Source organism: Enoplosus armatus, chromosome 24 (genome assembly GCF_043641665.1).
Source record: "Enoplosus armatus isolate fEnoArm2 chromosome 24, fEnoArm2.hap1, whole genome shotgun sequence".
NCBI classification, from domain to species: Eukaryota; Metazoa; Chordata; class Actinopteri; order Centrarchiformes; family Enoplosidae; genus Enoplosus; species Enoplosus armatus.
Window position 1 is genome coordinate 5,064,867 of NC_092203.1, and position 13,455 is coordinate 5,078,321.

General features: G+C 42.4%; 1 protein-coding gene across 2 annotated transcripts in view; it reads left to right on the forward strand.

Moving 5' to 3' along the window:
- The window catches only part of LOC139306698 (interleukin-1 receptor accessory protein-like 1), a 195,336-nt gene that overhangs the window by 163,737 nt on the left and 18,144 nt on the right, over positions 1 to 13,455 (forward strand). For both annotated transcript variants that reach the window (XM_070930643.1, XM_070930644.1), the window contains exon 6: positions 7,571 to 7,703. In XM_070930643.1, coding sequence (XP_070786744.1) covers positions 7,571 to 7,703 — 133 coding nt within the window. The remainder of the gene's footprint in view (positions 1 to 7,570; positions 7,704 to 13,455) is intronic.

The window sequence follows — 13,455 nt, forward strand, 5'->3', positions numbered from 1 at the left end:
CATTGTGGCAAACCATGTTTTCCAAAGTTTGGTATGGAAGAACTTTACAGGCCTGTGTACAGCTGGGGTAATTGTAGAACGCAGACTATTATGTGCATTGACCTGTTTTAGCACGTGTTAGTGTGAGTAACACAATTCTACATTGCTGTAATTTGTCAGACTGGAGCTCGAAATAGCATTTGATAGATTCGGCAGCTCCTGAAAGTCAGCCATGCAACTGCCATGAGTCATAACATTTCATCATTAGCAAGCAAATTCAAGTGTACATAAGGATGTAGACTGAGACTTTTTGAGCAGAGCACCTTCATTTTACATGAGTAGATTTAGTTTGCAGTCATGTTGCACACTGAAGGAAAGTCACACTGAAAGACAATAGTTAAGAGAAGAATTCATTGAAAGCATTTTCTAAAGTGGGCCCAAGCTGAGCATCTAACCACAGGGAGCTTCGGCTAGGAAATGGGACAGTTTGGGGTGTGGGTATGCTTCAAAGGTGAACCAGCAAGGCCTCAAGGAACCTGCTATTTAGTGCCATCAGTCCCTCTCTTTTTCTTATTGTGTCTGTCTCTTTTGCTTCCCTCCCTACCACATTTTCAGTAGCTAAACTACATGCCTCAGCTTAGGGATTCTGTACTAAGCCCACCAGGAGTCCCTCCTTTGCCTGCATAGCCCTGCACCAAGCATAAGCGTTCAGGTTAGTTGGTATCCGATCCCTGCCTTCTCACTGTGAGGGAAGCTTTTTTTTTTAATTCTCAGCTAACAGCAGCATCAGCATTTCAGACTAAGAACCAGGTTGGGCAAGAAGACTGGGAATTCAACAAAGTTTCTACTTAACTCTTTCTGCTGTGTCATTGTAAGTGATGTGCGCCTTTGATGAGAGCCCTGACAGACGAATGATTCTGTTTAAGAAATAGTAGAAATACCTTATGCAGAACAATAGCCAGTAAAGCCACAATAGGAGCAGCACATAAAGATTTCACACTGCCTCACAAAACCATTAGCAAAAAATAGCATCTGCTTCAATGTTGACATGGCAATTGCCGTCATCATCTTATGCTTTTCTAATTGTGGTATTACCTTGTTTCCTCCATTCAACGTGGCATTTGTCTAATGTTTTGTGAAGTACCCTTTAAGTGTTTCATTAATGTCTAATTAGCTTTTCATTAGGAGAATTCAACTGTGACTTCTCCACGCAAGATTATAAGAAATACGAGGTTTAACGTTGGTAATGATTCTTCGCCGGATTGGGTTGCAATAATAGCCGCTGCTGTTGCGCTAAAGAACATTGTATTATGAGGACATCAATGCAAAGAGTGGGTGTTGATCTTTGCAAATATCATGCTCTGTTCCACAAGGCTCAAATTGGACTTGTTATTCACCCAGCCTGTTTGTTTCCCACTACTCTATAATATTCAGCAGCCCTACCTTACAGTATATCATTTTTAGCCTCAGCTTGTCCTCTGCAAAAGTGACACGGAGCAGAAAAAATTGTAATTTTCATCGTTCAACGTCGTTGAGCATTTCCTATTATAACTGCCACATGTTAACATACTTATACAATTCAGAAAAGCAGTTAAAACATTGTTTTGTGTGTCTTGAAATGCACTTTACCTGCATTAATTAAGGGGACCAGTGGCAGCAGTTTGCCTGCTTAGTGATAATGAGGTGCAGTACCAAGTATGAATAACAGGAGATTGACCAGACGTGAGGGGGACATAGCCAAATGAATACTGAACACAGCACAGTCAATGGCTGCCTTAAAATGCGTGATTTGAGAGGTTCATGCTGTAATAAACAAAACAAAGTGAATGCTGAACAGAGAGACAATTAAACTGCCACATCTGGCAACGCCGACGTGAGTGGGTACCCAGCCATGCAATTACAGGGCTCCATCACTTGTGTAACCCTTCGCTGCCTGGATGTTGTGCTGGAACAGATGATAAAGATAGTGCTCGCTCTCATTCAGTGCTCGTAAAAATGTTGTCAGGAATCACTCCATGCTGCCCAGATGCCCCGCTGAATCTGGGAAACCCCCTTTCACCATCGACAATCATATTATCTACTGATTCAATTCCTGGGCTTCTTCTCAGTCCAGATCAGTCACTCGCTATCCTGCTGATCACAAGCTACAGGGCAATCTTCACATCCTTTTATGTAGAGCCCAGACTGTTGCATTAAAAGGAAGGACTAATTAGAGAGTAGAGGGAATATCATTTCGGCTGGACGAAGGGAGAAAAGAGGAGTTTTCCACCAAAGCCAGAAGTGACAGAAGTGTCATTCTGACATTTTGTGAAGAGGTTTTGCTTTTGCTTTAAAAGCACAGGCTGTTTATTTTGTCCAAAGCGGAAAAAAGGCCAAGGCCTTTTATGATTGAAGAAATACCTTTTAACATTCTGCCTTGATAAATTCCGGAGTATACACAAATGGGTGACAAATTAAATGAAAATCCAAAATAAAATGCCCAGTTACCATGAGCCTCCAGGACAGCTTCACTGCTCCTTGGCATAGATTCCCCAGGTTTCTGGAATTCTAACGGAGGGACGAACACCAAACACCGAACCTCCAAAGATATTCCCTCATTTGATGGTTTGATGATGGTGATGGAGAGCACGGTCTAACACGTCGAACACCACGAAGTCTTTCGTAGGTAGGCTATATAGTTGGGTTAAGACCTGGTGACTGTGAAGGCCTTAGCATATGATGCATCGTTGTCATACTCATCAAACGATTCTGTGAGTTCTTGTGCGTTAAGGTCATCACCATTCTGTATCTGCATATATAGAAATAGAGGTAGCACTGCTTTTTATGTCTACACAGGTCATAAATAGATTTCCAGATGCAGCCAGCTTTGTACGTCATATACGGTGCCTGTTTTTGTGTATTTTAAGGCATTAACTTTAAATCATGCATACTCGACCATTATTTAAAGCAGTTTCTTTCGTTGACAAAACAATCTCACGTCCATTTAGTTTCTCTGGATCTGGAACTTTTGATCATTTCATTCCTCCCCATCAGATGGGGTTTTGCCCAGGTGATTTCCCTTTTCCCTCTTATCATCCATGTGATGTTGTTTTGGTCAACTGCAAGTATGAACTTTAAATCTTGATCCTACACGATCAATATTGCATAAAAGACAAGTTGTAGAGAACTCAAACTTGCAATTTGAAAAGTGTGCTGTTCTTGTGCAGCATTATTTGTCTTTAATTGCCAGCTCCTAAATTGCTTCCCATCTCACCAAAAACATTAAACAGGAAGCTATTTGTGTCCTCATTGCAGTTAAGATTGCAAATGCCCCCTCCAAAAAAACTCTGAAAAGCTTAGTCTCTTGCCTCTCTGAAGTATTAGTCCTGCTTGCTGCAGGGCTTAATTTATTCAAGGCTGTTAAAAGCAAAAAAAAAAAAAAGAATGGCTTCCCTACTCAAGAGCCGGATTGTTTGGATCTGAATGGGAAACGCTGGTAGATTAACTCGACATGGATGGTGCACACACTGCATGCGGATGTACTGATCTGTAATCTATGTAATCTTCAGCGCACAAGGGCGATACGATGCTCTATTCACTCTGGGAAGCCTTTCAATTCTCCATGAAGAATGGTTTGTTCTCTCCCATGTGTGTGATTCCTCTGGCTAGCTCACTCACATCCACGCTGACATGCACATATGCCCTCTGTCTCTCATGCTAGCCTATACCTCATGTCACAAGCACACAGATGCGGCAGTACATGTCTGCTCTCTCTGTCCTCCTCTGTGTCTCTCTCCCTGTTTTCATGGTTTCATAGCTTCCAGTCTTTCTGCTTAGCCACGGGAATCTTCGCTGACGTCTCCATCCTGCAGCCACAGCGACTGAGAGAGATGCTCTAGAGGCGAAGGGAGATAAGAGAGAGGAGACAATCGCATTAAGACTCATCCCCCCCACCCCCACCCCCGACCAAGACCAGAGTTGGGATTTGAATGTTAGAATCTGTGCACTTAAGTCCCTTCATGGCTGTTTCCATGGCTGTGCATTTCCCAAACTGAGCGCACAACCTCCGCCCGTGCAGGCTTAGCTGCTCACAGTAAAGCCGGCACAAATTAGCACGCCATCGTTAAGGGAACAACATGCAGCCATATGCATGAAGAGCCCCTTGGAATAAGTCTTGGAGAGTGACACCGCGGCTGTTGTCAGCACAGCGGTGGAGCTGTCAATGCTACAGCACAACATGCTGTTTGGATCCATGGGTGAAGCCTCTTGACATCAAAGGTGGCGCACAAAAGGATCCGTGTTTCCTTTTACTGTTGTCTGCACCTGTCAAAAGGGTGTGTTTTTGTTTTTTTGTTGTTGTTTTATGTGCTCCTACTGCTCTGTAGCACCACAGAGACCCCTGGTGGAAAGAGGAAAGTATAGCAATGTGTGTGTGTGTGTGTGTGTGTGGTCCAGGACAGATCCCAGCATCCCCGAAACACTTTCTCTCTTACTCCCTCACACGCACACAGCCCTCTCAGTTGTGGACAATATTTTTGTGCAGCCGTGAGACAAAGTGCAAAAGCCTCCTCAAAACTCGGGGCCTTTTTTGAAATCTCCAAACCAGATTTTCCCTGTTAATGCTTTAGCTATCATCTGAGCGCTCTAGACCGCACTAGAGGGCCAAATTAGAGCAGGCCTTGGTAAAATAAAATCCCTATTATCTATGAACTAGCAAGTACCCAATTATACGCCACAGTTATCTCCCATCTCACAGACTTCTGAGTTCTCGCCACAGGGCCAATGAGCGAGGAGTGCTAACGAAGAGATGCTGAATCATCTTTTTGCCTTCCTGGATGCACAACTGGTGGAGCCTCCTTGATCATTGGCAGCTTTTTTTATGGATCAGAGTCATTCCTAGGCTTTGATGATGTGCCCCCCCCCCCCCCCCCCCCCCCCCGCCACAGCACAGGCCACACGCTCATGGATGCGCCGTCGCCTGTAGCGTGTGTGTGATAAGTGTGAAAGAAGAATGAGAGGTCTCTAATCCAAGGCAGAGAAAGAAGACGGGTTTAAAAGGGGTTTGTCTGTCTCCAGTCACATAGGATGTGTGTTCAAAATGAGCCGAGCAGAGAGAAGAACTCCTGCTGATGTGAAGGCGGGGGGTTTGTCTGTTGATATGTGTTTTCTGTGCACTTTCTTACCCCTCTGTTCTCGTCATCCCAGGAAGCCTGTCTGTACATTACACTGCCTGCTTGTACAGAATAATGACCCTGAATGTCCCGAAAGCTAACCTTTTTCAGTCCTTTTCCATGTTTTTCAGTCCTTTTCTGCTCTTGCATTTGCTACCTTGAATTTTATAGTGCTTTTGTTGCAACTGCCTCAACATCGGCTGTTACTACCACACAAATCCAGTGCAAACGCTCCCAAGAAGTTCCCAAACAGTTTAGGACATTGAAGCTGTTTCAGATATTTCAATTTTCATCAGAAGAGAGCACATAAATGCAGCCATTAATACTTTTCAATCCTAAAGTGTGAAGTATGTGGAAGTACTTGGGTGACAGAGGTTCATTTCAAACTTTAAAGATTCACTAATCTTTAATTTTACAGTACCAATGGATCAAATAACTATGTGAAATATGAAAGGATTCCCTCATAGTGATGAATATACAGAGATAATATGTCCATTTTTTGAGCTTTTTCCGTTGCATTATGAATGCAGGTTTAAAAATTCTGCGTCTTTATGTGCATGCGTGTATTTGAAATTTGCTTATCCTGTGTAATTATTTTAAATATCGATTTTTTTTTATCGCCATCTATTTGTTAATATGCAGAATGCTCAAACCTGCTCTCCACTTTTAACTTCAACTCTCTTTTTTGTTTTTCTTTTTTGTTTGTGGTATGTGATGTTATCATCACAGAAGTTTGTCGGTTTCCACTTCTGCTTTGCCACTTCTTGGAACATGCTTGTCCTGACACGGTGGTCATGGTTGCTAATTAAGCACCATCACTATGCAGCCGTAATCGAATCATCTCACCGTACTGTACCTGCACTTGGTTGCGACTCTTGAACCACATTTGAAAAAGAAAAAAAATTAAATTGCTACAATTAAATCGGGATGCAATCAAGCCGCCGCACTGCAGCATTGACCTCTGCTGGCAATGCATAAACACCCTTTATTTTCTTGTCACATACACACTGAAAGCTCTGTGTTACCAATAGCTTCTTTGTAGTTTGTGGAATGAAGGTTGATTCAATCACAGTCTAGTTCAGTGGACCCAGCAGGGCAAACGGCAACCCCTCATCGTAACAGGAATACAAGTATAATGTGGTAATGTACTATTTCAGCTCCTGCTTAGTGTGTACAGAAAAGGGAGAAATCAGTATGAATTGTGAGTTCTACATGCAGGCTGTATGAATCCATTAACAGTGCAAATCACTGTCCTTAAAAGCTGTGCCGTACTTTTGTCTTTAAAATTTTCCAAAGTACTTCCTGTGGAATACAAACGCAGGGTCAGACAGAGAAGGGGGCTGCTGAAGAGTATAAGAGCTTTTATGGAGGTACAGCAGTGCTGCAAAGTTTCAGTCAAAGAGAGTGTTTTGAGGTTTAAGGGCCGTCAGGGAATTTAAAAAGGGTCTGGTATGGTTTAAGATGGCACCTCTGGAGAGCGAGAGATGGTTTTAGGACTTGATGGCATCAGGGAGGCTGTTAAATCGTGTTTTGAAGAGAATGGGCGTAATAACAGGAAGCACATGCAAGTCTGGGTGTTCAGGGCTGGTGCTCATTGATGCAGGATCACATAAGACTCGGTATCCACCACCTGAGCACAGGGGGAAAGTACAGACATTGATCTTTTTAGTTTTTGATTTTCCAGCTGCTGGCCATGTGTAGGCCAGGTAAGTTTCAACCAGTACCTGTCATCCAATGGAGGCTGCTTAGATGCTGCTGGGATCATTTGGGGGGGGAAACAGGTGGTGTTTATTGTCTTTTGCTTGTGCTTGTGTATGTTGCACGTTTTTAAGATGTTGGAGTTTGATTGTGGTGCAAAAACGATTGATGCAGACAGTTTTTCCCAGAGAGTTGACTCACATTCATGCTGAAATATGACCGTAGTTTATCCTAATGCACTACTGCCCATCATAACCCTGGTGTGTGGGCTAACATAGAAAACAATGGGTGCATCATACGCTGCAGGTGTGTTTTGCCCTTTACAATCCCTTTCTAGCAACTTTTTGGGAAATACAGAATGTCTTTGTTGTTGGTAGTGTCATTCAGTAGCTGGAAGTGTAATCATTTGAATAGAAAACTGACGGTAGCAGCTGTTTTGGAGCATCATTGCTGTTTTATGGTTCCCCTTCCTGCTGGTTTTATGTTGCTGATCACAATTAGAAGGTTTCAGTACTCTGTATCAACTTACCCTTCATGGCACCGGTTGTGCAAAAGATGTATTGTTCTCAGTTTATTTTAGTGTGTTGGACAATAGTGCAAAATATACTATGAAAACTGTATATAAATATATAACTGTATACTAAACAATTGCTGCCGCAGCACGAACAATCTTACTTATACATTCACCAGACATGCAGATCCCTGCAAGTGTTACCTCACATCCCGTCTCTTGTCTCCCACAGGAAGTCCTGTCAACCTGACGTGCAGAGCGTTTTTTGGATACAGCGGAGACGTCAGTCCACTTATCTACTGGATGAAGGGGGAGAAGTTCATTGAGGATCTGGATGAGGAGCGGGTTCAGGAGAGTGACATCAAGTAAGACTTTCAACATCAGAGCTGAGCTAATTGTTCATGCCGATTAGAACTTAAGACACAAAGCTATGGCGTACCCAGTCTCTCGATTTGGTGAAAATAGCAAATGAAATGGAAACAAATGAAAGAAAAAACAGTTTAGTCAAGAAATCCATTGAATGAGCATATTTTCTAAACCTGTTAATATTACAACAGAGCTTGAACAACATATTATAACTAATTCATGAGGTACTTATAATCTCTTCAAAAGCAGCAAAGGACCCTGGGGCTGAACTGGTAAACACCTATTTAAATCCAGTCACCACAACTGTGTGACCACACATCAACACACGGAGCAATAAAAGGAACTTTTCACCACTAGGCTATCATTTAAATGATATCCATGAATGCTTTATGTGGCTGTTTAATAATGTAGATAGCTATGCATTCTTTATCATGTACAATATATATGCACAGCACAGCCATTGCTCCATCAGTGATCAGCGATTACTTTGCACTGAAATATGAGTAGAGGCAGTAATAGCAGAGCAGCACAACAGATGGAACCTCCAATTGAATGTCCATGTTAGCCTCCTTTTCCATTTGGGTGACCTCCATCTTTTGGCTCTCAGTCATCACTGGAGACAGAGGTCTGTTTACTCCAAAATCAGGTGAAAACCTGGCGGGCCGGGCGCACACACTGCCTGAAGCTGGTTGACCATCCAACAGTGCCATCTAATTGGCTGGTAGGAAGCTGCTTTTTTAACCTTAAGTCATATGACAAAAACAACACAAGTTTATATGTGGATAGCTCTCTTCAGGTTTCAGGTGGTATATAGAACATGGGATGTCCAGTTTGTAGATCTCACCAACACGTAGAATTACATTTCAAACAAAACAAACATATGAATCCTTTTTAGCACTTGTTACAACATTGTTGGGAGCCAAACAAGACTACAAGTCTGCCAGCAGATCAGTGAGGCTGTACTTAGCCGCAGACGTGCTTTGAGCTAAATGCCAACGTTAGACAAAATATGCATGTGAGGGCCCAGATGAGTGGCGGGTCATACCATGTGTGATTTGTTACCAAACTCGCAGGGTAATTGATCTTCACTAACTGTAATTATTGACCATCTGGAAAAGGTCACAGTTTCTCCGTTTGGTGGAGTGACAAGAGCAGAACAATAAACTGGCAGTGTACCTCAACCACATTTTATTTCTAGATGATGAGCTGATCTTCAGGCAGTGAAGGTCAATCAAAGCTCGAGTCGATTGCTCCTCCTCAGATGCCCCCTCTTTGTAAGGATAATCAATCCTCATCATCAATAGAGGACTCCTCAGTCTGTTAATACACAACATGTGTGAAACAACAGAGATAGATAACAGCAGTTAGAAACAAGCACTATTAGTTGTTATTATTATGTTGCATTTCTTGTATTCACACAGAAAGGTTGGTTATGATCCGATTGTCAAACAAAGAGGGAGCACAGCAACGAGGGACGAAAAGAAGATTAGAAAATATCATAATATGCATCAAATAAACAGAATACAAATCTTGACAGACATCCATATTGGGAAGGTGTTGCTTCAGAATTAACATAAAGTAAGTGAATGCCATGTATTTGTGCAGTGGTGTGGTCATCGTCTCCCAGATGTTGTTACAAACATGTGAGCAACAAATAATCTTTCAGTGAGTTTTAGCAGTGAAGAGGAAATTCTTGATCCTTAAGAACGTGTTTTTTTTGCACTGCTGTCATCACCAGGGCATTCAGAAAATAAGGTGGAGGAAGGAAAGTGTATCAAATTTAACAACTAAGGAAAGAAAATCATAAGAAACTGGTCCCTGTTTCGTGGTATCTAGCCATCCAAATAGTTTTGATTTTATTTGTTTATTTCTGTTTCCACCCCAGTACAAGGATCGTGAAGTTTGTGGTGTTCCAGCAATATCTTATTCCAGAAACAGTATCCTGGCTACTGTGGATATCCACTAACAACAGTTTTCATCTGGCCTTTCTCTTTTGTTTTGGTAGAACACACAGTTGTTCCAGTTAGTTCCACTGTTGTGTGTATTATCCGGAGTAACAGGGACATTGTTTCTGGAGAGAAATGTTGCTGTTGAATTTTGTTGTTCAGCATTTTAAGCATTGCAAATTAAATTGCATTCACTCATTGTATACTTGCTTGACTAGATACCACTAGGGCAACTACTTTGTCAGAAATACACCATAGATACACCAGAACAGCCACTGGTGTATCTGTTTAAAATATCAGTGGGATAAAATTACAAACGGGAATGCTGAATCATATTCTTACATCGTTTGCTGTTTCCTCGTGCGTAGCTAGGCAATTTGAAGATAGATTATAATCCATGATGCTATTTATGGTGAAACATTTACATCATACTAACCGAAGTGTGAAGAAATAATTAATTTACGGTTAAGGAACTTTCAAGCTAATTATTTGTTCACATAGACATTTTTGCTGGTGTGTCTTCACTGAAATACACACATCCACGCACATTGATACACCCTTTCATGTCCTGCCCCACTGTACTCCTTTCACAGACCCCAAGAACGACGAGAAAATCCCTGTTGTCGACAAATGCCGTCTAATGAAAAGGTTAACTGTAAGCAGCATGACAAGGCTGGGAGGAGAGTTAGCGGCCCAGTCGGTGACCTGGCATTTCGAGATGTCTCTATTAGCCATCTAGCACACTCCGTCCAGCTCTCACCACCGCTCTGTGTTGTGAAGGACACCAGGCCAATTAGAGCCTACAGGATGTCGAGGGGGTGGTGGAGGTGGGGAGGGGGCGGGTGGCGGCATTGGGTAGGTGGTATAATAAAGATGAAGAGGAAGAATACTGAAGAGTGCCTCACATGCAGTTAGAAACCCTGCTTTCATATGATAGTCAAATGAGGTAACAAGCCACGAGATCAAACCTGTGACCCTGAGCTACTTTGAAAGAGTGTGTGTGTTCATGTGTGTGCAGGGGCAGGAGTGAGGAGGCTCGTGTGCCCACAGTACGTGCACGTTCAAGTTTTTCAAGTGAATATTTTTGTTGTGTGCCACCGCGTGATACTGTCTCCCTGTGTGTTTTTATTTATTTTTTATTTTTTGTTCCCATTTGAATGTGCACCACTTCAAACCCACTCCCTGACATCATTCCATGAGCTTTTAGCTTTGAAATGGAAATTAATCACACAGGAGTATTCCCTGAAGGGCTGCCTATAATACATGAAATGGAGCTTTTGGCACCGTGTTTCACCACTGAGATTCTGGGTTGATATAAAATTTTGTGGCTGCAGAACAAGACTTCATGGATCTCAGAGGTGAAGTCACAGCGTGGAATACAGGCATAAAGGCCGTGCTGCTGAAGTTTAAAACCAGAAGACGTTTCGGTCTCTGATGCATGGGAATGCAGCACCCTTTTGAGCAGCAGTTCAAGTGTAAAATTTCATTTTCTAACTCTAATTAATTCTCTAACAGATATATTCATGGGAAATCAGGGTACTTACAGAGTCCAGCAATGTTTCCACTGCCTATTAGTGCTGCAAACTGAGTACTTCTTAGCATTTTACAGTCTTGTAAAAGACAGACGTTGATGCCACGATGACAGGCAAACATTCATATAAACCTATTGAGGTTTTTATATTTGTGATTTGGTGTTTTAATGGAGACACTCTGTCTCTCGCTAGCTGTGATTGTGCCTGTGTTCTTAGTTCTTAGAAGGACAATGTCCGTTGATCAGCATTAAAGGAACAGTTGGACATAATACTTCTTGCAGACAGTTGGATGAGTGAGAGATGAATGGCACAGTCTTATGTCCCTCACCAGATGTTAAAATAGTTAAGGAAAAGCTACTCTCTTACTCCACTGCATTGCCTGTTTTCCTACACAATTTTCCCACGTAGCAGCTGACCTTTACCTTGAGCGAACACAAGGAATTCTCAGCATGCTCATTTTCCATTTATCCATTTTCTTGCGGGTTAGGGCCAGGGCCACAGAGCAACAGGGTAAGCACAGCAGTCCAGACATCCTTTCCTAAACCAACTTTGTTCAGCATTCATGTATTTCCAGGCTGAGGTGCGGATATATTCCCTTCAATGTTTTCTGGGGTCCTCTCTGTCCACCATACTCAACAAGTCCCCTTAGGGTACAGCTTTTTTAAGACAGTTTGACACTCCTACAACTCACACTAATGCAGCTGTGTGGCACAAGCTTCCTAACTCCAAGCCGATGCCTATTGGGTGATCTGTCATTGTATACAATTTTACATTTCCAGACCACCAACGAGGCATCTAGAAATATAACAAAGCATGACAACACGGTACAGTTCGAAAGTTGAGGTGTCACATTGAGGCCGCTTGGAGAGATTGTACTAGATAATATCAGGCAGAGGATGATGATAGGATCCTATATGATCCTGCTATAGCACATTCAAAGAAGGCACCTTACTGTGTACAGCATCAAGGATCCTGGTGCACTTTCATCCTCACCCAGCTACACGGCAACACTTTACCGCTGCCCTCGACCTGTGTGTGTGTTCAAGCTTCATGGCTCCTCCTTTTCCAGGAACACACACACACTTTCTCCAGCTCCCGTTTATCTCCCTCACACACATGAATCCAAACGCAGATATCCCTCCGCTCAAAACGTACCACTAACAAGTACGTTTTGTAAACAAAGATTGATTTTTTTTTTCTTTACCAACACCTACAGTGTTTCAGCTCTCGTCTATGTTAAGTCACACACGGGTGCCACCTCTTTAAAAAGCCATCGGCATGGATCTATGGATATATATATGTGGAGCCCCCGTGTCTCTGCCTGACCGGCCACACAGTGGACAGGGACGAGTGTTAGAAAAGCTCACGGGAATTAAGAGAAGAGGCTGCATTAATGTCGGTCACATAGATTCTCACACGAGCTTTAACACAGGAAGTAACCTTTGTGCTTTCCTGCAGAGGACCAGTTTAAAAAGTGCTACTTCATAATTAGTTTTTATGAAGCAGCTAGTCCATGTTGTTACAAAATGATGACCTCCAATGGGTCTTCATTGTGCGCGGTCAATAAAAGAAATTTCACTGCGAGTGTGATATTTTCTATGCGGGATACCAATTATTAGCAGCACTTTGTAAGCTAATGTAAGATATTGCCATGGCAGTGGTGGTTGCATTGTAGTTTGTCTTTATCTCCCCGGCACTTGGCAATCTGCTTTGTTTAGTCTGTTCATTGATCAGCGAGAATTAGATGAGTTTTCATATTCAGATGCCCCGCGGCAGGCAGCAGATGAATGCCCAAGTGGCACTCGTACCTTTTCGCGCTATTAGCCCCATGCATCATTAACCAGGCCTTTGAAATAGCTGCAATTTTTGTAACCTTAAAAAGATTGTCTGCTCATATATCATTCCTACTTTTGCACAGCAACCCAGCAGGAGAGATTCGGCTCTTTAAACCATCAGTGTTTTCCTGTTGTTCTCCTCTTGTTCTGAGGGCTTGTTACAAATGCAGCCTCTATAAGTAGTACTGGGTCTTTACTTTGCCTGGTACAAGTTTGTTTTACAGTTCTTTTGGTTTGACTTTCTAGCATTAGCTGATTCTGAGGCATTTTGACTACGACTGTGAACATCAAAAAAGCTACTTCCTTTTACATCCTTTAAGAAATGCTTCATCTTGTTAGAAGCAATTTCTTCCTTGTGTTCTATGATTTTCCCTCTTTAATTACATTTTGCTTCATCACTTTCTTTCGGCTGCTTAAGTACAGTCTCAGAGACTGTAG